The sequence below is a fragment of the Patagioenas fasciata genome, chromosome 1 (genome assembly GCF_037038585.1).
Source record: "Patagioenas fasciata isolate bPatFas1 chromosome 1, bPatFas1.hap1, whole genome shotgun sequence".
NCBI classification, from domain to species: Eukaryota; Metazoa; Chordata; class Aves; order Columbiformes; family Columbidae; genus Patagioenas; species Patagioenas fasciata.
In genome coordinates, this window is record NC_092520.1 from 122542658 (window position 1) to 122568204 (window position 25547).

Consider the following 25547-nt stretch of genomic DNA (forward strand, 5'->3'; position numbering starts at 1 on the left):
AAGTTGAATCCCAAACATTACCCTAAAAATAAACAAGACAAACAAGATCTGGTTTGTGGGAAGCAGCTATGGTTAAGCTAAATATGTGCTGTAGTCCAGTTGGGATTTAACTGTATGATTGTGGGCACTGGGTTGGTGGAACTGAAAACACAGAAGAACCAGCATAAGGTATAGTAGAGAAAAGTTGAATCCGGGTGGCTTCACATAGATATTGTGACCTTTTCTTACTGGACTTGTTTGCATTTCAAGTACAATGAACCCTTCACTGCTGTGGTGAACAGGTCTGAAAGTTTCCATGAGCTAACTCTGTTTTTGGCAAAAGCATCCAGTCTTCGTAGAATTAAATGTGCCCTACTGGTGGTGTGAAGAATAATAAACAATTATTAATGTCTCATTAATGTGTCTGCTAGTTTTTTTGTGTGGTAGTCAGTGGAATTTACGCAAAAACATTTGAACTTCAGCTGCATTCAGGTTATGATTTGGACAGTACAATTCTGATATGTGATTAGCTTTCAAGGGATATTTGGAAGAGGGAAGGAGAAAGAGAGGGGAGGATGGAAATTGACAAGTATATAAGGCATGTACCTTGTGCTTTATAGCTGTGCTCTTAAATAACTTTTACAGCTTGTTCTTCCTTATAACACCACTGGTATGATGAATGTTTTATCTTTTCCAGATGATTTTGTCTTGTCCTGACAAGAGTTCTGTTGAACGTGGGTCATGTTCCTTCTTTTATTCATTTGAATTTCACCATTGCTGTTGATCAAAAGTTGTGAAAACAGCTGAAACATGTCAAGTAAAATGTCAAATAATAAGAAACTCCAGTTTCACTGGTCACAGTGATGATGGTCTGATGGAGAGCTCTGTGAAATTACTGGTTCAAAGGCAGCTTAGTTGTATCATCATAACAAACGTGTTAAAATTACAGCAAATAAAATCTCAGTCAGCATAAAAATATTAAATTCTGTGTAGCAGTAAACCTGAGGCTTGGTTTTGAAGCTGCAAGTTAATGTTTTTGGCTGCTGGCAGAGTTTGTAATTAACACATGCTTAGCGAGGCCTACTAGGCTGGCTAAGAAGGTGTTTGATATTACTTGGTTTTTTTTTTCCCCCCCACCTTAATGCAGACTCCTTTTATCTTCTGCCTATTCAATTACTTTATTAATGATGGTTACCTTTGTTCTGAAACTTACAGGTTTGTTCCTTAAGAATTGAGGAGAATGTGCTATTACACACGTAGACTTGCCACAGGTGGCATATAGGAAGCCTGTGCACCAGAGGTCTATTGAATAATGCCCCAGACAGTAACGAGTTCTAGGGTTTTTTTATCCTGTTAGCAAGGAGGGTCCCAGAAATGAGGACTGGCTCAAAGAATGCACTGCCACCTTCCACTAGATACCTGAACCTCATGATCTTCAATGGAACTGGATCATGTCAGCTCTGATGGGAGGCAGGAATGGGAGTTTTTTGTCTAGGTTTGTATAATTGTCTGAAGTGGTACTTGCAAGAGGGTTAAAGTATTGCCTCCAAGGATTTTAAAGGCACTTTACACATGCAGCTGTTAGGTTTTCCTGCCGAGTGACAAGCTGAGATTAGGTTTCTCATGAGGTGGCTCAAGTCACAGGTGAAAAGTGACTGAGCCAAGAGTAAATCCCAGATCTAACCCTTATTTTCAGGAGCAACACTCACTGGCACTGCAGAAACTGACACTGAAGAATGGCTTATTAGTTCAAAGCACGGCCTAGCACATTCGAGGAGCTGCTGTGCATGTTAATGGTGCCATTCCTGTATCAGCTGAGGTCTCAGTGCAAGCCTGCTGGGGGTCCTGTTTATCTCCTGCAGTGACTGACGCTGTCAGGAGCTGAAATCCTGTGTCTACTTCTGGCGAAGCAGGACTCAGCTGCAGGCTGGAGCTGCACACATAATTCAGCAATAACATCAACTACAGCAAAGGCTTTTTCGGTCAATGTCCTCTTCCAGAATATAATTTATAATTCTGAACACACTTTAAGACATGTAACCTTACACCCCTGTCAGTTTTTCTAATGGTCATGTGATTTCTGTTGTTTTGAATGAAGTCATGTGGTCTCGTGTCATAGTTCCTTAAGGCTATCTTTTAACTGAAGTGCTCTTTGCAGATTCAGTTACAACTTTGTATTTTAAGAGCACTGAGCTGAAACACCTTGAAAAATGTGCCTCAGTTTTGTACTTTACCATGAAGCTTTGCACGACAGCGCACAGTGTAAGCACAACTGTGACAAACTCTTCCAGAGCTTTGAATTGAGCTTATTGGTATTTTGGGGCTTGGGTGCAGTAGCTGCACAGGTTAAAAGAAGAGGTGGTCCAGAGCAGTACCTTGCCCTCTGTATCCTGAGCCCAGGGAGATGTACATTCAGTTCTTTGCTCTTAGCTTTTCATCTTCTCTCTGCACTTCACTTCCTCAGCTGTAAAACATGAGGACAGCAATACTGCTTTACTTTGTGGACATCCTAGGAGGCTCAGGATTATAAAGGCTGAGCCACAGAGTCCTGCAAGAGATGGGACACTAAAGAAAGACGTTAGCCTCTTTCCAACTGTGTTGCTGATTTGTAGTGTGAATTCAGTGATGTCCTTATATCTCTGCTTTTTTCCAGTCTACATCTTCTGCGAAAATGGAGATGGGAGGGTTGTACATACCCTCCTTTGCTTAATGATCTGAGACACATTTATTATAAGCACAGTAATTATTAGAAAAAATGTTACTTCCGAGTTAATGTGCAGGCATGCACATGGAAGAGGCTGCTTACTTATTTACTAAAATTTTTTTTCTTGTTTTCTCTTCCTTACAGATTCCAGTAAGATTATGGCAGAGTATAGCCACACACAAAACCAGATGGAATTACAAAATGCTAGTTTGGGAAAGGGTTCTGTGGCAAATTCCCTTGAAAATGGTCTCCAGGATATTATGGAAAACCTCAACCCGAAGAAATATTCATCAACTCTCAAATTTAAAACAAATGGGGACTATGCTGGCTCTTATTTAACCCTTTCACAACCTCTGCCAGTTAAACCCCATCCTTCCTCCAGTGTTAAAAGTGCACACTCTATTACCAAAATTCAAGGAGTCAAGCAGTTCCCCTGTGAAAGCCCATATCTTCCAGAAAAAAGTATGTCTGTAAAGCATTTGGGTTCTGTATCGGGCACGTCTCCATCCCTCAGCGGATACGGTTTAGGAAGGACAGACTTTGATATTCATGCAAGCAGAGAAAATGAAAAATCCTTTGGACACATGGATAAGTTTCACTACTCAAAGTACAGTCAGAAAAACAAATCGTATGACAATGTCTACTTCCCGGGAATGCTGGAGACGAGGAAGATCTCGGGCTCTCTTCTGACCATGTGGAATGGAAGCTCGGGGAATGAGCTGATGCTTTCACCTGCTAGCAATTCAGGGGCAGCCAGCATGCCTTCTAGCCCAAAGCAAGGCAGGAGGATGAATGTTGAGGACAGCCTGGCCCTTCACATGAAACCAGTTAAACACAAGGATGTGATGATGGAGAACCTGGGTTCACGGCCTAGGAAGTACTCTGGTGGATCTCTAAGTCATATGGGAATGTACAGTCGTTCCCTACCCAGACTTTATAAATCAACGGAAAGCCAGCTGGTGCCATTAAGTTTGCCCCCCAGAAGCTCTCTGGGTAATATTAAAAGGAAAAAACTTGGAGAAAAAGATCTACCTCAGAATGCTTTAGATGCTGATAATTACCTAAATTTTTCTTCTTGCAGCTCAGGGGTTTCACCACATGCAAATTCTGTAGGGAATAATCCCTATGTCAGTTCAACTCTTAATGTTCCTGCAAGCCCTCGAATTGCTAAGAAAATGCTTTTAGCACCTTCCTCCCCATATCTTCCTGATGACTTTGATAGACTTGGACTCTCAGGAACAAGTCCCAGTAGTTCTTTTTCCCCTGTGGATTTTGACCGGTCGTTCTCTGCCCGAAGAAACCTTTCCAATAGTTCTGTGGAACTTGATGATCCAGATCTGGAAAGTTACAGACAGACGCCAAACTCACTGCAAACGTCCATGCGAGAGCGGAAGAACAGCATTAGCTCAATTTCGGGAAGAGAAGACCTGATGGACTATCACAGGAGGCAGAGGGAAGAGCGGCTTCGGGAGCAGGAGATGGAACGGCTGGTAATTTTTTCTTTTCCTCTTAGTTTTTCACAGCAGTTAGCATGTGGACAATGTCCATCCTAGATATAGCCATCAGGAGTGTACAGCAAAGCACTGTGCTTTGAAATTTATGTGTTGTCTACTTCAGATGCCTTGTTTATTGTTGCAGTCCGTGAAGCTAATGCCAAAATTGTGTGCTGCTGTAACAGCTTTGATAGATAATACCATCCAGCCATCTCAAAAAAAAATGTTGGAACCCATGTAAACTGTGTTTGGTCATCCTGAGGGCTCTGTTAAAATGTCTGCGTACATAAAAACTCACAAATTGCACTGCAGGAAGCCAGCACATTTTGTTTTAGATGATGGTACTGTTTTGTGGTAAGTGGGTAAAAAAAGTGAGTCTCTGCTAGAAGCTGCTTGGAGTTTTGTGTGCTGTGGAGTCAGGTAAACATTGCTGTGAGTTCAACATCCATCACCAGAGTTTTGTCTGCTTGGTTGTGTTTTTTCCTTTTGAGTATTTTCATTAAAATATAGGCTTCCTTGCTTCTCCCCCTCCTGAAATGGAGAGTAGGGAAGTGGCAGTTTCTCTCTTTGTTTCTAATCAACATAAAGCAGTGCATACTGCTTCAGCTTAGCATTAAACTTGACAGTAAAATGTAATTTATATATTATTAAAACAACTTTTGTGTAGGAGAAAAATGGTCTTCAGAATACACAAAGAGTGTTGAAACAGTTTCATATTGAAACTTTCCCTGAGAGTACATTCAGTGCTTCTTTGAAAAAAGTTTTTGCAGTGGCTGCAGAGTCAGTCTCACCCTGTTAACATCCAGTCATATCATACTGATTTTATTGTCCACATAGAAACCGGGTTCATTAGATGGACTAATTTGTATTACTGAATCTTAGATTTGAGCCATTAATTTGAAATTTGTGTGCTTTAATTCAAATCTTTATGGATTTGATCAAAGTGGGAATAGGATGCTCTTAAACCTGTCTGTTTTGCCTACAGACAGTGAGCCTGCAGGGGAGTCCACTTCCCAGGTAGGTGAGGGGGAAAAGCCGTGGGGAGGTGGGATGTGGGAGCAGCAGGATGCAGGAGCAGCAGCTGCCCATCAGAGACCACGAGCAATGGTCCGGTGCCTGTGCTGGGCCACTGGTCCCACCTGCGAGCAGGTTTAGCTGTAGGATTGTAACCCATTTAGGTCCGTCCCTCCCCTTCCACCTACATCCTTGACGCAAGTTGGTGAGGAGCCTGTTACACAGGCAAGAGCCTGCTTTTTCAGAGAATCATTTTGGTTGGAAAAGACCTTGAAGATCGTCAAGTCAAACTATTAACCTATCTCTGCCAAGTCCACCTGTAAACCATGTCCCTGAGAACCTAATCCATGCATCTTTTAAACACCTCCAGGGATGGTGCCTCAGCCACTTCCCTGGGCAGCCTGCTTCAGTGTTTGACAACCCTTTCTGTGAAGAAGTTTTTCCTAATATCCAATCATCCATAATCCTCTCAGCACTGTACTCAGTAAGGTACATGCTGTTGGTTTGCAATATGTGAAAATGTTCATCTTTACCTGCTTAGAGCCAGGGCTGTAGAGTTGTCGTGCAGGTGCAAGGGGGCAGCGGATCCTGCTCTTCTACTGTCTCGGGGGGTGTCAGGGCCTGTGCCCCCACCCTGCCTTGCCCTTTCTACCCCCCAAAACCTCTGTGGGCTCCCCTTGAGGCTGCAGGGGCTGGGCTCCCCGAGGCAAGGAGTGCCAGCCGTGAGGGGAAATGGCTGGGCAGCTCGGAAAAGGTTCCATGGCTTTATGCATGCGGAAGTGGGGAGCGTTGGCAGAAATGTGTTTCTCTTTTCTTCCTGCTGCTTTCTCCCTGCCTTTTTTCCACTCCCTTTGGAAACCTCCGCTCTTCTCCTTGGCCCTGGAGTTCTGTGTGTACAAAGAGGTGTTTGCTTCTTATCAGAGGGTTTTCCAGACAGTAGTGCTGTAAAACCTGAGATAATCAGTCATAAAAGACAACATAGTGGAGTGTATTTGTATTTCAAAGAGAGCAGCGCTGCTTGCTTTTTGTGTGTGTGTGTGTGTGTGTGTGTGTGTTGGAGGATGGAAGGGATTGTTTCAGTATTCAGTAAAGCTAAAACTTGTTCTGACTTTCTATTTAGATTTAATGACTATCTTCCCCCTACCCCGCTATTTATTTTCTTGCCGGATGATACTTCCTTCAAGTCCTGATTATTTAAAAAAAGAATTTGCCTACTGTTTTTCCAAGCATGTTAAAGTTTTTGAAAAAATAATGAAGTTTCCTGTGTTGCATATAATTTGAACATGAAGGAACTTCCTCTTGCTGGAGTTCATCTTCTGTTCAGGATCCTGCTAAATGTTTTTTTTTCCCTTTTGTTAGAGTTATGTAGTGGAAGAGTTGAATATCAGGAGAGTGACTCCTTCCAGTGGTTTGAGAGTCTGAAAAATGTCATAAATAGGTTTTTAGATCTCTAGGAAGAAAGAATATATTAAAAATAAATCTGCACATCAGCTCTTTGTACACTAGGGCCTGTCCTGTTTTGGTTTTGTTTTATTTTTGTCCTTTGTGGATCTCATCATGAGCCTGTCCAAACAGGGTCTTCGTATATCCAGCCTGAGCTTCCAAAGAGCAGCTTTGTCTCGCCTTGTGTAAAGGGAGATGGACAAAGGTTAGAGATCGAGATCTGCTCAGGTCTCTCCTTTTTTTGGGAGGTGGAGGAAGGTGGGAATAAAAAAAAACCCAGCACTCATGGATAGCAAAACTGTGTGCTTTGGGTTTTCAGTGCTGATTGAAAGTTCAGATTGAGCAGCTGGTAGGTAAATGGCAGGGGAACATAGGCCCTCTATGCACAAGTGTCAGCGTCTCTGCTCCTGAAGCAAGGTAGGCAGAAGAAAAGTGTTGGACTGCTCAGAGAATTCCATCAGAAACAGAAGCCTCCTTTCTAGAGGATTAGACTGCTCTATGGCCCAGATATGAAGTGGAAAGCATCTTTCTTTGCACCAACTCTGCCCCTATAGCTATCCTGCTGGCACAGAGGGCTCTTAGGGTGTTGTGTTTGGTAGCTGATATTCACTTCTGGATGTGTGGTGTTTGTTTTTGTTTTAGTAAATCTATGCACATGCTGTCTGACCTAGTATCTGCCCTTGGCCTCATCATTTACTTTCACTTTTTTATTTTAATTTTCTGTATAAATTATTCTATGAGTTTTATCTGTGCTTAGTTTGCTTTTCAAGTGACAAGAGGTTCCTCTGGAAGTTTGCATTTTTGCTGGTACTGCCAAATGATCTGTTGTCATTGTCTAAGGAAGTAAACAGAGAATTTTAAACATGGTGCAGAGAGTGAAAATACAAATTGTGGGGATTTTTTTGGAATGATTTAAATGTGTGAATTGTAATTCGGTCTCATGCACCAAGCGAAAGATGTGTGTGTGCTTGTGTGGGATTTGGTGTTTCTCCCTCTCTCTGTCCTTTTGGTTTGCCTTTTGTGGCTGGGTTCACCCGCACTAGCTGAAGACTGGTGTTTTGCCAGCCTGTTCCTCTGTGACTTGAGGAGCAGGGGAGAACCAGAGTTCCCATTCTACTGAGCACTGGGAACCGGTGGGTGCTGGGGGATGGCACAAGGTTGCTCCTGGAGCTTGAACAAGCAAGCTGGTGGGTCACAATCTGCTGCTGCCTCTTCTCCAGCCCAGCTGACTGGACATTGCATCTTAGCATGGGGGTGTTTATACAAGCTTTACTCCAGTCTCCAGTTAGCTATTGCTGAAGCTGGCACAAGAGCCTTACAAACAAGGAAAAAAAAAATCACTGTGATATAAGAATATTCAATAAGATTCAGTTATTCTTTTTTTTTTTTTTTTTTTTTAAATCTCACTCTTTTTTCCCTGAAATAAAAGCCCAGCTGTGGTAGCTGCAGGAACTGAAAGGCAGTCTTTCTCTTCAGCCCATGAGAAGGCTGGAGGTGGAACAGCACAGACAACACAGTCAGATATATGTTAAGGCCATCTGTTTTCTTTGATACCTGCTCATATGAATAGCCCTGAGCTTGATTTTTCTACTGCTGTATTTTTAGGCAGTACAATGTATTTCCTCTAGGTGGTGGTAGGTACTTAAAAATTACATGTGCAGTATCTATGTGATACCTTCCATAGTCCCACTGTCTGTACAATCTGTAAACATAGCTTGTTAATTAAGTTTTACTAGATGCAGGAATTGTGCTGGAAGAGATTTCAGCTTATACAACCGACGCCTGAACAAGCAATAATATAATTCAAGGAGCTTATTCCATAGTCTACTTTTTCCACAGTCAGAAGAGTATTGGATTTCATTAAGTTTATTCAGCAAGTAGGAAATAATACAGAGTATCCCTGTGCACGATATTCATTCATTACAGTTTAGTAATATGTGCTCATGTGAGGGGAAAATGAAATGAAAATACTTTGGAATTTTCAAGGTGGTAGTGCTTTAAAATTATAGTTAATAGAGCTTATGTAAATCTCCCATACAGCTTGGAAAAACCTCATATACGTGTTTTATAAATTTATATTGGCACAGTGTCTTTTTATACACCCTTTAAACATAAAGTACCCAAGCAGTATGTAAAAGTGTAACTGACTTACCTCTTAAAGGAATCCCAGCCAAGTAGACAAAGGCTAGATCAAGGCAATTTTTCCCACCACTAGTATTTGACAGTCTCTATAGTGTTACAGAATTGCTGCTTAACATCAGTTTGGTTTAGTAAATGAACAAGTGCCATATAATAGGATTAAAAAACCCCTCAGAATATAACTAAGACTGATGATTCAATAAATTTTCAGAAATATTCAGTTTTAATTATGTTCTAAAACATTTCTGTGGGATCTTTAATAATCCAAAGCATGGATTACATATACTTGGTTATTGCAGCTATATGTTTTATGCAAATGAATTATATGGGCCAGGAAGAAATACAATTCAGGAGTCCTGTTTGCATTTACAGCATCTAAGTTTGGCACCGGAGCTCTAGTCTCCAGGCTCCTGCCCTCAGCCTGGGGTGTATTAGAAGTGGGGTGGTTAGTAGGTCGAGAGAGGTTCTCCTGCCCCTCTACTCTGCCCTGGTGAGACCACACCTGGAATATTGTGTCCAGTTCTGGGCCTCTCAGTTCAAGAAGGACAGGGAACTGCTGGAGAGAGTCCAGCGTAGGGCAACAAAGATGATGAAGGGAGTGGAGCATCTCCCTTATGAGGAAAGGCTGAGGGAGCTGGATCTCTTTAGCTTGGAGGAGACTGAGGGGTGACCTTATTAATGTTTATAAATATGTAAAGAGTGAGTGTCAGGAGGATGGAGCCAGGCTCTTCTCGGTGACAACCAATGGTAAGACAAAGGACAGTGGGTGCAAACTGGAACACAGGAGGTTCGACTTTAATATGAGAAGAAACATCTTCTCAGTAAAGGTCACAGAACACTGGAACAGGCTGCCCAGGGAGGCTGTGGAGTCTCCTACTCTGGAGACATTCAAAACCTGCCTGGACGCCTTCCTGTGTAACCTCATCTAGGTGTTCCTGCTCCAGCAGGGAAATTGGGCTAGATGATATTTTTGAGGTCCCTTCCAATCCCCAACATTCTGTGATTTGAAAGGAGCATCCGTATAGGTACTGTAGGGGGAAAAGGGCACTGCTTTGAACAGCACTGATATTTTGGAAGCCAATGGTGTTTCCTCAGAAGCCCAATGCGTTCCTGCAGAATCGGCAGCTAATTCTGCAGAAAGTCCTCTGCTCGGTTCCTCCCTGGAGTCTGGCTCTACTCACTGCCACTGATCTCTTCTGCTTTCTACCGTTTCATTTCTTCTGTGCCTGCTCTGGGAAGGTAAGGATGAGATGTTCCAGCCTGGTCCCTGCAACAATGGTCCCCTGCTCCCAGTGCTGCCTCGCACAGGTGCCTCTGCACATCACTGCTGAGAGACGGGCATGAGCTACAGCAATGTCTTCTGAATTCCCTGCTACTAAGGGTAACCTCAGGGCCAAAAGAGTAATTATAGCAACAGCAAGGGCTGAAGATGAGGCTGAATTGAGAAACTGATGCAAACTGGACAGAAAGGGAAGAAGAGTTGGGCGAGCTGTGATAAGACCCAGTTCAAGTTGCGCTTTAAAATAAGCTTCTCAGTATCTGGCAGGTGTGAAATCACCAGCTCACTAGAAATGCAGGAAGGAAAGAGAAACTTTTCTCCTGCCTCTCCTCAGTGGGGTGCTGGATATATTTGTGGGAAAGAAACATTTGGGTGTTTCTGCTGCTTTCCTCCTTGGTTTCTCTGCTTCTTTCCTCCCCCATCCTTTTTGACCAGCTGCTGCTCTAAGCTTTTGCTGTGAAGCTGTTTTTTTGCCTGCCCATGAGGTTTTTAAAGAGCAACAGTGGAAAACTGCTGCTGTTTGGTAGCTGAAAAGAGCAACAGCCTCTTCTTCAGGCAAAGGGAGCCCCGGCTGCACAGACTAGCCATAATTCTCATTAGTGTCGGTCACAAAGGACAGACTGCACATGTATATTTAATGAAATCTGGGGTTATCCAGTTGCTAGTGGCACTTATCTAAAAAGCTTCCTGCTTGCCACAGTTGATTAACCAAGTGTTGTCTTAATATCTAGATACAGCATCACCTCTCTGCATTTGTAAAATTCATATACGTGACATACAGCAGGTGAACAAATCCAGGAGTCACTGACAGGTTTGCTGTCAAAAAAAAGTGGTAGGTATTTATCTCTGCTATTTTGGAATATTTTTCTTTACAGTGTGCCAGGGAGGTCTCTTAATGTCATTGTTAATCAGTAACAAAGGAGGGTTATTATCCCCTTATCCCACCCTTCTGCTTCAGCACCTAAATTTGCAGCCATCCGTAGGTGCTGTGGAGCTTTGTCAACACCAGGAGTGGTGAAACTGCTCAGGCAGAAAGTGCACAAGACCTGTGTACCCCTTTTTTTAGCAGGTAAGAGCTCCACTGAAAATACATGGAGATGTTTTAGTTTGTTGGAAAGGATGTTTTATGGGGAAATACACTGAAAGGCTTTCAAGTCTTGATTCAGCACCCCTCCCTCCCATCAGAGCCAATTTTAAATCAGTTTCCTCCTTTTGACGTACCTTTTTTTCCCCTCTGCTGTGTTCGGTGTTACAAATAACTTGTGTGGTATTTCTTGCAAAATTATTGACTGGATTTTCCATGCGCTACGGCTTTTGCACTTTTCATTGCAGGGGTGCTTTCCTTGCTCGCTGCTTGACTCAGAAATTTGTTCTGGAAACAGTTAAATGCAGGTGTGCTGGAGCTGGGATGAGTTGGCCAAGATGAAATGATGAGAATAGGGCGTATAAAATAACCACGGAGCTTCCTGTCCGTAAGCTTCTTGGCACATGTCAGAATAGAAGTGAGAGATATCGTTATTTCTGCCATGTGTCTGAAAGTTCATCAGGATTTTTTTAAGACTGGCAGAGGTTTTCCTGCAGTTTTTAAGCTTTCCTGAGCCTAAGGGAAAGAATATATATATATAGATATATATATATTTTTTGTTTGTTTGACTGCTCAGCAAAGGGCAGGTTTGCAGTGAGAGCCCCTGACCTGAGTGCTTAAGCCAGGATGAGCAGCAGCTGTGCTTTGAAATTTGCCATTTCCTATTATTATTGAAGGGATGGAGGCTTGGCAGAGCCCTGCTATCCCCTGTTGTTGCAGGGAAGGATGGGGCTCCATGTACTGATGCCATGTTTCCCATCCATAACCATTACGAGGACTGTATGAAAGGGCCCGACGCGGTGCCATCACAACAGGGAGAGCTGTGTAATTACCGGTGATCCCAGCCAGCCCTTGCACAGCGCTTTAGGAATTGGGATGCGTGGCCAAAAGTCTTAGTAAGTGGGAGGATAGCAGCGTTGGAGGGGTAAGGGAAGAGGCTTAGGGTCTGGCAGTGGTTGCCTGGAGGGAACAAGGCTTTGGGGAGTTATAATTATGTCTATCATTTGGGGTTGAAGGATGACTGCAGGATCTGCTGGACCCATTTAGTGGAAAATACAAGCTTGCAATTGCTGCCCCACAGCTGCTCTGCTATTCCAGCAGCTTGTCCCTGCTGCTGCCATTACAGGAGGCTTCAGAGGAAACCTGCAGTGAGAACCTGGAAATAAGCTACGTGAAGGCAAAATTTCTGTCTCACAGCGCTCTCTCGGTTGGGTAGTGCTTGGAAACGGATGGGTTCAGATGGGGTCTCCAGCTCAGAAATGCAGCTCTTAACTGCGGGTGATGTGAACGTGTAATACATAGAACCGGGTAATCTCTTGGTAGCTGTGTAAAAGCTGAGTGCTTGTAAACCGGTGTTAAATTTTCATAAAACTCCAGCGGCTTTCTGCAGGGAAAGGGCAGGTAACGCATTGCCTGAGCTGCTTTGCCTGATCCTTGGTATCACTTGCTGCTGGGCATGGGGAGTGTTGGGACTGTTAGGAATAGCTGCTTTGCAAGTCCTGTTTGCGAATGTAATGCCAGGTAGAACTGGGAAAGTGCATATGCCTGCAGTGGCTCCTGGGGAAGGAGGCTGAGGATTTGGGGTTTTTTTGGCTTGCTTTTTCAATGCTACTAAAAATAAGAAGGATTTCCTAGAAATCAGAAATGAGATCATTAGTGCCGGTATTAATGCCAAGCATGGAACTCTCACAGTGGTCTTTTTTTTTTCCAGCAGAATTTTGAATAGGCTTATGGTAAGCAATTCTTTATTCACATTGTTTTTCTTCTTTAGCAAAAGAAACATAAAATTACATAAAAGCATGACCTCTTAAAAATGAAAAATGTTTCCTCTGAAATAAAAGTTGCAGGAAGCCATGCATATACTAAAATAAAACAAATGTAGCTTCCTGGTACTTTTTATAAAGTGTCATAAAGATCTAGAAATTCTTCAGGAATTAAATGTTTATAGCAACTTGAAGCATGGCAGGTCAAACTGGCACAGCCATTCCCATTCTCGAGTTTGAAATGTTGGTATGAATCCATAGGGAGTTTGAATGAACTGGCAAATAAAAAATTCTCCCACTTCTATTTATTTTGACATCTGTTGTGTTTTAGATGTGATACCTCATTTTCTGTTAATGCTCCTAAAACAGTGTGTTTCAAAATGTGGACTAATTCTCCACCCTTCCCCCAACCCAAGGAAAAAAAAAAAAAAGTTAACAAACTATCCAAAAAAAATCAGAAATTAGAATCTGTGTGATATTTTGCGACTTGGTAGCAATATAGCATTAAGTATGAAGTGGAACAATTAGTGATTCATACAGTGAGCTCACTGGACATGTATACATGCAAAGGTGGTATGGTTACAACAAACTGAATAAACAATATCAATATTAAAATTTTCTACATTGAAAAGATGAATAAGTGTTAGGGCATCTTATTTAAGTAGCTATTCATTTCTGTGAAGCGTACTTTAATTTTTTAAGTTCTTCCGTGTTACTTTTGATTTTTCATCTTGCACTATAATTTATGTATCTCTGTTTACTATCTGTAAGTGCTAGAGATGTATGTAGAACTGGAGGACTTCAATCCTTCACTCTAGAAAACAAACAAACAAAAACCAAAGCCACCAACAACAAAAAAACTCCCAGCAAAAACAGCAGACATTTTTAACTTCGTCTTTACTTTAGGTCACATGTGACGGTTAGTACTATTATCTTTTTTTTAAACTAGGAGCGACAGCGGCTGGAGACAATCCTCAATCTGTGTGCAGAGTACTCCAAATCTGACAGCGACCCTGCTGCAGCTACAACAGTTGCTGATGTTCAAAAAATTAACAAAGAACTCGAAAAACTTCAGCTCTCCGACGAGGATTCGGTGTTCGAAGACTCCCAGATGAATCTGGAAACGAGGTTCAGAAGCCCCTTGAAATCGTCTGCGAGCGATTCAGATTTCTCGGAGCTGAGCAGCCACAGCCGTGGCACTGCTGCTTTCCTCCCCTCCCGGGCTCTGAGAGCTGACGAGCATTTCGGTGAAGGTGCGAAGCCTCCACCTTTTGCTGCTCCCGGCTTCCTGAAAGATGCCACCGAATCATCCTACCTAAGCATCACACCAAAGGTAACGTTCCGTAGGAGGGAAGAGCGCAATCCAGGTTCAACTGCTTGAAATCCTCCTCTAGGAGTTGGCTGTCCTGACAGGGACTGCAGTTAGGGTGGCTTAGTTGTGAGAATTAATCCTGGAGCTCATACAAATTAGCAGGCAGCAAACAATTGTTACATCTTCTATGGGAGCTATTGGTGCTGGAAGTTGTTGGGAGGAGTTGGGGTTTTTTTGTTTGCTCTTTTTTTTTATTTTCTCAGAGATACGTGCAGTTCAGGAAGATTTTTAGGATTTTTCGGAGTGAGAAAGATTTACTTCAACAATCATAGCTACTAAAACAAGGAAGGTTAAATGAGGAAGGTTTCAGGAACCCTGCTGGGATGTTGGAGGGAAGGGAAGCTCTGCCATCTTCTCCCAGCCTGAGGCTCCTGTCTTCTGTAAGAGGAGGATGTTTTCTCATAAGCAAACCAGAACAGTTGTACGGGAGGTGAAGAGGAGTTGTCTGAGCAGAATTTACTGTCCTGTCTCCTTTCTTGGGGCTGGACCTGAGCCACTTGTGAGATCAACTGTCACCTCTCATGGAGTATGTGGTGGCTGCCAGCCTCCTGCCACTCTGACCCAACTCCCGCATTTAATAAGCTGCAGCTTCTTTCCTGTGTACTTCAAATTGCTGTTTCATTACTGAAGGGAAACTGCCCTTTAAAAAACAAGCTAACAGCATTCCTTACAATATCCCTCATCTGAGGCAGCAGCAGCCTTCTCTGGGCTGGGACAAGGACCTTTCGTCATCTTGGGTCAGTGCCTCGGCTCTGATGTGCCCACCCAGCAAATGCTGGCGACAGGCAGTGTGTTAAATAACTGTATTCATAATAAGACCAACCAAAGCCATAAAAGCAGGATTCTGTTAAATGAATTTGCACCTTCAAATATTCTTTGTCTCTCTCCTTTTTTGTTATCTACACACCGTATGAGCTTCAGCACAGTTGTATGCCTAACATGAATTGTATTTAGCCTCTGTTTAATTTGCACACTTGTATTGACTATGAAGATATAAGTATGTGTAGAAGAGAGAGGTGTGTGTGATAGATTCATAGAATTGTTTTGGTTGGAAAAGGCCTTTAAGATCCTAGAGTACAACCATTAACCTGGCACTGCTAAATCCACCTCAAAAACATGTCCCTAAGAACCTCATCTACGCATCTTTTAAACATTTTATCTTTTAAAGGGTTCTCTTTTTGGAAATCTGTCTGCTGAGTCTTTTGGTGTGAAGTTATGTCAAACAGAAGCATGCTATTATGGCTTTACTTGGTCTTTCCATGTTGAAAAGGTAGTAGGACATTTCACTTGCAAGTTGCTGAGCTCTTGCATTTCTCTCTCGTTTGTTTGTTTCTTCGTGTAAATAAGAGATCCTATTTTAAATCCTTATTAGGAAGTGGAAATCGAAGATGTTGTGTCAGCATTATCCAAACAGGACACCGGACAAAAAGAGGCTTTCCTGCTGGGATTACTAAAGCTAATCGAGGAATACCATTCATTCATTCATTGTAAAGGGTGTTCTGCCTAGCCCTGATAAAAACTAGAAGCAACTGTGTTTGAGACACAGCTCATTGTTTTAAAATATCAAGATCAGATTTGTTCAGGATAAAACGCCTGTTCTCAGAATAGCCGCTCAGTAGCTGAGCTGAGCCTCTTTTGAGCAAGGCTGTGTGGTCTTGTGGTTAATGTGACACCCTGTGCACAGCTCACTTCTAATTCTGACTGGGGACAATGAGTGAGCAGCCTCACCAGAGGGATTGGATCACAAGCCCCTGGGGTCAGACAAACATGAAGAATACATTTGAAACTCAATACTCTTTGATCTAGCTTTTGCTGGTATAAGATCAGAGGTATTTTCTTAATAATGTTGTTTAATTCTTGGCACAGTCATCTAATAAGTAAGTGGCAATGAAAATAGCAACGTTAAGGCTACTGCTTCCTCAGTGCTAACTGGCGAGACAGAACCAACTTTTGTCTTCATGTTACAGAAGCTGCCCATCTTAATGGCTGGTTACAAAAATGCTCTACCTCCTGACTTTTATTATATGAACAGCTGAAATTTACTTAAAAAGTGTCTTCACCTATCTGTGTTACTTTTATAAGGGAAAAATAGATTTTTACAACTTAAATAGCACAGTATGTAAAGTATTCGCAGAGATTAGGTTTTAATAATTCCTGTAGAATGAATAGTATTTACTGGTAAGTATAGTATTTACTTCCAACGCCTGGAAGTAAAGTATCATGTTTATTTCTCTTGTACACCTTCTAAATATAGAAATAGCAATATAGTGGAGATGGAGTATGTAATGGATTCAAAACTAGCAGTACCATACTTGTCTAAAATGAACAAGATATGAAAGGGGAAAGGAAAGACAGAGTTTAACTCTTTTTTTCTAATGAACCTCTTGTAATGTGCAACTGCAGATACCAGAATGCACAAGTGATGAGCAAAGAGGGCAGGAGCTTGTTCGACTGGAGGAGGAGCGCATAGTAATACTAAATAACTTGGAAGAACTTGAGCAGAAGATCAAAGATTTAAATGACCAGATGGATGAATCCTCCAGAGAGGTATGAAATATGTTTTGGTTTTAAATGTCTTGCTTATTAGGTATGTCTACATAGGATAAGTCGGATGGGCTCAGCAAGTGCTTAGGGAACTCGTGGATGTATGTAGCTTTCATATTCTCTGCTTTTTCACCAGGATTAGGCACAGAGTCACGGACCTGGCAGTCCCCTGCTATGAAGGTTATTTTTCCCCAGCTGGGAGATGGATGTGATACTCAGATTAGCCTTCCCCAGCTGTAACCATTATGCTCCTAAGTGGAATTAGAACAATCTTGCTTGTTTAGTGGTCGCTCAATTGATCTAAATACCTTGTATCACTGAGGAGTTTTATAGTGGTATCTCCTGTGATGGTTTAAAGATAAAGGAAGTGAGACAACTTCCTTTCAAACCTCCGTGGCTTTACAGTGGCAGGAGTATGCTGGCACCCTCTTGGCTTCTGGAATCTCACAGTTGCAGGCTAAGCTGGCCAGGCATTTGAGTTGTGCTTACTCCAATTATCGGCGACAGGAAAGAAACAGCTGTTCCAGAAGGGTTTCCTGCGGAGCCGGCACACAGAGAGTCGGTACGGTATCATAGCAAGGGGAAGCACAGAGAAGAGATAGAAAAGAAAAAAGTTTTGGGAAAAAGAATCTTCAAACTAAAGTTGATTCGGACTTTGTTTTGCAGTATTTTATGTTGCAGTTTTACTTTTTCTCCAATTTGTGATCTCTTTTTAACTTTTGTGGCAGTAAACCTTTTTTTTTTTCCCTTCTCTTTTTAAAATGTTTCTCTCTTGTGAAAAATCACCAACTCACTCCCTTTCCCCCAGAAAATAATGTGCATCAAGATTTCTTCTTAATCTGGACTGCTTCTGAAAAATGTTTTGTGTTCCTAGTTGGATATGGAATGTGCCCTTTTGGATGGGGAACAGAAATCTGAAACAACAGAGCTGCTGAAAGAGAAGGAAATATTGGATCATCTAAACAGAAAAATAGCTGAGTTGGAGAGAAATGTTATTGGTGAAAAGACAAAGGTAATTGAGTTATTTAAGCTAGCTATGTGCTCTGTTCCCTTTCCTCTTCAAAATACATTTCTTTGATTAACATATTGATAGAGTTTATTTTATGAAGTACTATCTATAACTAAATTTACACGATAAATATTGAAAGAAAAAAAAATAGTTGTCTCACCATCATCTCCCTGTAACAGACTTGTTTCCCAAGATATGCTTGATGAGCAAAATATAGTACACTTAAGAAAAAAGACCTGACCTACTGTGAAGATATTTTTGAATAATGAAAAATCCATACAGGGCTTGGACTTGGGTTATCTGTTGTTTAAAAGAACAGTATTAATTGAACTGTTCCACTACCTTCCATTGTAGGTGATATATTTTGAATTAAAAAAAAAAAGCAGCTGCAGTTTCAGAAGATGGCTTTATTATTGTGTAGAATGATATATAAGACATCTGTAAAATATGTAATTTTAAGGCAATTATGTTGGTTTATTTTGTTTGCTGGCTGACAATTTTAGTACTGCAGAACAGTCTCTGTGATTAAGTCCAAGGAATTAATTAGTTCTCTAATAGAGATAGATACTTAATTTCTCTCAAATATGCAGCAAATACATATAACCATATATTTGCAAAACTGGACAGCACTATAATAAGATTTTAAGTAGAGAAGTGGAAAGGGTCTGCAAGATGAAGCTGTCCCCATGGAAAAGGGAAACTCTGGTTCCCCACAGCAGACTCTGCTGGTGTCCCAGGCGGGCAGTTCCCTTCTCCACAGCGGATGAGCCACCACCAAGAATAACTCAAGGTCAGGAAGTTTTTCCAGGGCTTTCAGCCAGTAATATTTCCTTTTTAAATTTAATCCTCTACCTTATAATTTAAACCTGTCGCTTGTGAAAATGCTCTAGCTAGTCTCTCTGCCTCTTTTTTTTTTTTTTAAGCTTTCCAGAAATATCTGAAAGTCTTCTGCATTGTTAGCTTTTGCTTAGACAAGCTGTACATTTTTAGCTCTTTCACAGCTCCCATTTAATTCATGCCTTACAAGCTTGCATTGTTTTATTCTGAGCTTTTTACCTTCAATTTCTGCCTACCCTGTCATGAACCTGAATGCTCTTTTGCGTTGGTGCCCACCCAGCCTGTGTCTGGGGAGGAGGATGGTGTTCCCACCTCTCTGTCCTGAGCAGTGGTAGCGCACATCCAGTTTCTGCATGAACTTCCTTGGACTTCCCTGCCTGTGCTTTTCCTCATTCTTGTGTATCCCTCAGTGATCCTTCAGCTTTCAGTGTTGCCCATGATCGCGTTTTGAGTTGTCTATGAAATGTGTTTCATACCTGCTTTTTAGTATAAAGATGCATTTAAAGTGGGTAAGAGCAGATAGGGTGGTGCAAGCAGATACCTTCCAAAAGGATGCTGCTAGAAATTTTGTTTGGTACATGGTAACGAGTAACATATCCAGAATTTCAAGAGAGCTTTTGCCTTTTGTATTTGTTGTCTAGCAGCCTCAAAGTTCCATGAAACTAATGGAAATTATTCTAAAACCAGTAGTTTGTTTAGATTTCCTTGCAGTGATATGATGGAACGTTAGTGTGTAGCAGTCAGAAAATTAAAATGCTGGGTCTAGTTTAAATTTTTGGTTGAACTAAAACATGGAAAAGAGCCTAGAAGAAGCACTTTTGTTGTTTAAAAGGCAGGTTCACTCAAAACACTTTTTCGGTGCGAAGAACAGCACTAGTCAGAGCAGTTACAATATTTTACTTGTCTTTTGTGGTTGTTTTTTTTATTTTTAACAAACAAAAAAGTCCAACTGTGAGTGCATGCTCTAGACTTAAAGGTATGGCTTTACTGAAATTATCTTTGTAGAAATAAACTCTTGGGGAGCCCACAGGTTTTGTTCTGGAAGATGTCTGAAAGTATTGCCTAAAACTGAAAGCTTAAAACAGAAATGGGAGACGAGCTTCTGCAAACAGACAAAATATAAAGTGACAGCTGAAGTGTTCTGGAGAAAGTAGTGTCAGCCAGCAAAACAGGTGGTGCTCATCATATCAACAAATGAAACTTCTGTCTGACTTGAAACAACAGTGTTTTTTTTAAAGCTTGGTTTGTGTGTCTGTATGTTTAAGGTTGCAGGCCTGCATATCTGATCCAAGATAGGCAACATCTTGTCTCTGTAGTTGTACAGGACCAGAAAAGGGGTGCTTGGGGAAAAGTGGCCCTTGTTGCTGAAATAGTTTGGAGCTTATGACCTCTTCAACAGAATTAAGGCTCAGGTTCTGGCCAATAGTCTCTACCCCATTGATGGTAGTTTTGGTGTTGTTTCTTGCAAGAACGAGTGTCCCAGTGTCCACACAGTGATCACAGTTTCTTCTAGTTGCCTGAATATTTCACCCCTAGTGATACCGGTGGTCTCGGTTTTGGTGATGCTTCCTGGAAAGTAGCTGTCGGGTCCCATTGCTTGGATAGTGGTCACATTTCTGTCAGGATACGACAGTGACACCTGAATGCACTGCATGGTGTTGTCCGGAGGTGAGAAGGGAGAGTTAATTTCACTCATAAGGCGATGCTGAGGTGTTAGTGCCGTACATGATGGCACTTGTCTCTGGAGCGACTTGAGCGTCTCCCGGAATTTGCCACTGATCTCGGCACCTGTTGGACAGGAAACCCCTGCCTGGCAGTGTTTCATCCTTACCCATGCACCTGTTTGAAAAGCTTGTGAAATTCTTGAAAAGAGAGGTCATAAACTACAACCTAGTTATTAGGCCATGTTATGTACTTGAAATAGACTCTAGGTGGAAGCTCTTGTACTAATTCCAACTTGATTCTTTGATTTTTTTTTTTTCATTACATTTTTTTAAATGCACAATTCATTTAGATGAGGACACCAATTTTTGCCAGCTTTTGCACAGTCTTAAAACCACAGCGTCTAGCCCTTGCAAGACAAGAGAATCAACTGGAAAACACACTTGAAGGCAGGAGATTTGTGAGTTCAGTTTCAACACCTTGCTTGTAAATCAGGGATGGAGTTTGAGGGGCACGTTATGTGTGACATGGTACTTTGCGTTCTCATCTTGTTCAAGTCCTGTGCTCAGCCCTACCTGAATATGTGGCAGCACTAATGATGAGGAAGAACAAATTAATTGGTGGGAAAGATAATGTAGCCCATGCCCTGTGATGAGTTGAAAGCATTTCCTTTGCTTTTATGTGTATGCCACCACACACATTGAATGGAATTAAGCAATTAGTGTTGATTTACTTAGGTTTTGGAAATAAGAGCTGTGTGGCATTGCCGTTTGGAAAAGATGATGACAGAGACTTTCAGCATCGTAGGAGGACTGGGCCTAGTTCTGGCTGTGGCGCATCTCTGCCAGGTGCAAGTGCTGACAGCACTCGGTTGTCCTGGCAATTTCCAGAGCTGTTTGCCATGGCCTGTGCTTTCAGCTGTGCTGGAAATTGTGTTAGTGTGCAGAGGAAGGTCGTCTTTGCCTCCAGGGTCGTGCTTCTTGAGCACAACTATAAATTGTTCTCATTCTTTCTGTTTTTTTTTTTTTTTAGCTACCACGCACTACATGTTTGGTTTTATCCACAAAAAAGGTGGCCAACTATGTATTTGAATAGCAGGATTTAAGCTATGAGTTGCAAGGTTCAATTATTCAGAGGCAGCCATGATAAGTCACTAGTAACACACTTTGAGAAATGTAGCTTCAAGTTTTCCTGGAAAGAGCTTTTCTGCAGATGTTGACAAAATTACTTTGTGCACAGCCTGCTCTAGTGAGAGGCAAACAGGGCACTACCCAGAAACAAGCAAGCAGGAGCCAAATTCCCTTTTTCCTGCCATCCGGCCCAGCTTCCAGTTATTACCGCAGCAGTCATCCATGTTACTGTGCTGTAGGTGTACAGTAAAGATGCTGTTGTTTCAAATGGAGTAGGATCTCGGCTCCACAGAGCTATTTACAACTATGACTTCCTCCCGACAACCCTTCACTCACAAGACTGGGTTCAGGATTGTTGTTTGTCTATAAACAGTTTGGAGAAAATCGTATTTAGCCGATTGGATGTAATCCAGATTTGCGAAGTAATTTCTTTTCCTATAGTGCTTCCTTAGTCTGAAGTTTTACAACATGCGGTCCAGCATATGTGGAGAAGGATGCTTAAGGATTTACCATGTCTGATGTGTCCAAGTTAAAGCATGAGGTTGAAAGTAACAACACATCTGGGGAAAAAAAAAAGAAAGGATAATTGAACATGAATAAATAGGAGTAACTGAAAATGAGTAATGAATTCAGCAGAAGTGCTGTGGGAGGTAATTTTAGCTAAATCGGTGTTTTGGCAGAGAGCTTAAAAACAATTACTTATGCAAAAGTTTAGACTGCTTTTTCAGAGGGGGAGGTTATTCTTTTTTCTTCTGGAGGACTTTAACCTTATGTCATGGTGGAAATACATACTCTGGGACTTCTCAACCTGGGTTTCCTGTCCATCTTCAAGAGCAGAAATCAGGAGGAGCTGGCAGCGGATAACTCATCTTATTTTTGGAATACATTTAATTTTGTCCATATACTTTTGTGGAAATATTTTTCAGTCATTAACAGAATATCCCAGACATGCAAAAACGTTTGAAGCTCAGCCTCTTTGCTGAATTAGCACTGCAAAGACTTGCAGGAATTGAGTCAAGGAAAGAGCAGCTGTTTGATGAGTCATATGAATGGGGACACCAGTAATCAAAGTTAAATATACTGGTGGTCTCTGCTCGATCTTTTCTCTTCTGGATTTAAAATTCTTGCTGTTGTTTCTTATCCTGACGAATCTGACAAATTTATGCCCTATAGAATAGCCTTTTAAATCTTTCCTGGTCAGACTCCAGGTCAGCAAGATGTAAGCAGGTGTTTTAAATGGATGAGTTACTGTGTCTATAACATGATTAATCTTCTTAAGACATGATACACAAGATTAGGTATTTTAAGGAATTCTTGCATCCACTGGATATATCCACATAAGGATATCCTATAGAGAGAATACTAATGAGGAAAAATACAATTATGAAGAGGAGAAAAATTTGAATTCACAAGCTTTCTTTTAAAACAGTTGTGAGGGAGATAGCAGAATGGTTTGTGCCACTAAGGAAAATCATCACAGTATCACAGTATCACAGTATGTTTGGGATTGGAAGGGACCTCAAAAGATCATCTAGTCCAATCCCCCTGCTGGAGCAGGAACGCCTAGGTGAGGTCACACAGGAATTTGTCCAGGCGGGCTTTGAATGTCTCCAGGGAAGGAGACTCCACAGCCTCCCTGGGTAGCCTGTTCCAGTGCTCTGTTACCCTCACTGAGAAGAAGTTCTTTCTCAAATTTAAGTGGAACCTCTTGTGTTCCAGCTTGATCCCATTACTCCTTGTCCTATCGTTTGCCACTGAGAAGAGCCTGGCTCCATCCTCGTGGCACTCACCCTTTATATATTTATAAACATTAATAAGGTCACCCCTCAGTCTCCTCTTCTCCAAACTAAAGAGCCCCAGCTCCCTCAGCCTTTCTTCATAAGGGAGATGCTCCACTCCCTTAATCATCTTTGTTGCCCTACGCTGGACCCTCTCCAGCAGTTCCCTGTCCTTCTTGAACTGAGGGGCCCAGAACTGAACACAATATTCCAGATGGGGTCTCACCAGGGCGGAGTAGAGGGGAAGGAGGACCTCTCTCGATCTACTGACCACCCCCCTTGTAATACACCCAAGGATGCCATTAGCCTTCCTGGCCACAAGGGCACAGTGCTGGCTCATGGTCATCCTGTTGTCCACCAGGACCCCCAGGTCCCTTTCCCCTACACTGCTCTCTAATAGGTCATGCCCCAACCTATACTGGAACATCTAGATGTCGCAGACTATACACTTTTTTTTTTTTTAATTTTGGTTTGGATGATTATTTCCTCCTCTTCTACATTCATGAAGGAACAGTGCTATAAAATCGGGTTTTTTTTGCCTCCCTATCTGTTCATGAGGAAACACATTGCAATGGTTAGAGAATGAGCTCAGAAATTAAAAAAAAATTGAATTGTCTTACAAGCAAGTTAATGTATGCAAGTATTCTATTTTTTTTTTTTTTTTACTCACTGCAGAGGGATTGCTCACTCTGCTTTAAAATGCTTTTTAATATTAGCTTTATACATGCATGTGAAATAAAACTGTTGAGATCTCATACAGATACCATCACTGTATAGAGTCTATTATATAGCAAATTAGTTGCCACTTATACAATAAAAAAAACTATTGTGAAATACCTTTTTCTATCATATTACTCTCCTTTTCATATGCCTGGCATACTTTTTTTTCTTGTTAATGGCTTCTTTCTTGAAACCCACATGGATTTAGTGACAAAAAACTGAATTATGATCAGTTGTATGCTTCTGTCCTGCAAGAGATCAAGAAATGAAGAAAAGAGTAGTCTGAAAAATATGGAAGAGGAGCAGGTACAGTTTGTGCACAGGAGGATCTGTTCCATTTCAACAGTATTTTTTTCAGAGTTGTATGTGGTCTGATTTCTGTCAGCTGTAGCGTTGGAAATGCTTTTTCCATTTGCAGGAGTGTTGGAAGAGTTGGTAGACCTCAGGTTTAACACTTTCCCTAAATGCACCATTTGCCCCTTTCAGCAAGTAAACATGGAAGAGCAGATAGCACTTCCTAGTCTGCTTTCTGTTAGGGACTAGGCTATTTGCTTACAAATTCACAGCAAGGGTTAGGCCAAACTCCATTAGTGAGTTGTTCAAGTCAAATTTTCTTGCTCTTCCACTTATTCTCTATAACGTTTTGCAGAATGGACAAACTCTGTAGCACCACACCATTTCAAAGTAGAAAGGAATAATTTCTGTAGTCTGCTCTTTCTCATTCCCTTCAAACTTTTGCAGTAGATTATTTTGGAGAAGGGGAGATTATTTTAGAGTGTAAGAGAAGGAAGTTTGGCTAGAGATAAAGGCATGAAGGTGAGATGGAGGAGCTTTTCAGAACAAAGAACTGCAGGTACTTCTCCCACCTGAGAGTTATTAGACTATTCCATACTGAGAGATGGGGTGTGCATGTATGAAGCTTGGTGTGGGTAATGAAATGCTGCTACCTTATAACATGCTGAGTTGTAGGTGAGCTTGACTGAGGAAGATCCTGGAGTATTTCAGACTGGAACATGTAAAGTATAAGAGCCTGTTGGATGGGAAGGCATTCAGTATTTTTTTTTTCCCTTTGTTTATGGCCTATAGGTTTCTTTGCAGCTTACATTTCTTTATGAAAATAACACATACATTGCTTTTTGTTTTTATTTTTGGGCGAGGGGAGCTTGGGGAGAGCTGGAAGGTTGTAGAGTGCGCCCAGTTCACCTAGCCATGCAATCCATTTCACAGTGACTTGGTAAAAGTGATAAGTTTCTTCTTTATCTTTTTCCAATTTGTATCTGGATTTTTGAGAACCTTTCTCTGTTCCCGCATTTGCTCTGACTCATTTCTGCAGAGTCTCCCAGTTTATGCAGGAAGGTTGGTTCAGAAGGCACATACACATACAGACACATGCCGCTCTGCAATTTTAGCCTGCCTGCCTCTGGTAGCAGAACGTGATGAATGACAAATTGGAAAATAGGATGATTTCTCTGCAGAAGGGGTGTGAGGAGCTGCCAGGGTTTTAAGTATCAGTATTGATCAGGCATAGGGCTTCCATAACCACAGGAGACAACACTGAAGCAATCGATCTCTTTCTTCCTGTTGTTGCCATTCTTCT

General features: G+C 41.7%; 1 protein-coding gene across 7 annotated transcripts in view; it reads left to right on the top strand.

Moving 5' to 3' along the window:
- Positions 1-25547, top strand: part of PHLDB2 (pleckstrin homology like domain family B member 2) — a 128989-nt gene that overhangs the window by 66106 nt on the left and 37336 nt on the right. For all 7 annotated transcript variants that reach the window (XM_065853654.2, XM_065853644.2, XM_065853663.2 and 4 more), the window contains 4 exons: positions 2828-4173; positions 13848-14231; positions 16674-16817; positions 17689-17826. In XM_065853654.2, the coding sequence (XP_065709726.1) occupies positions 2828-4173; positions 13848-14231; positions 16674-16817; positions 17689-17826 (2012 nt within the window). The remainder of the gene's footprint in view (positions 1-2827; positions 4174-13847; positions 14232-16673; positions 16818-17688; positions 17827-25547) is intronic.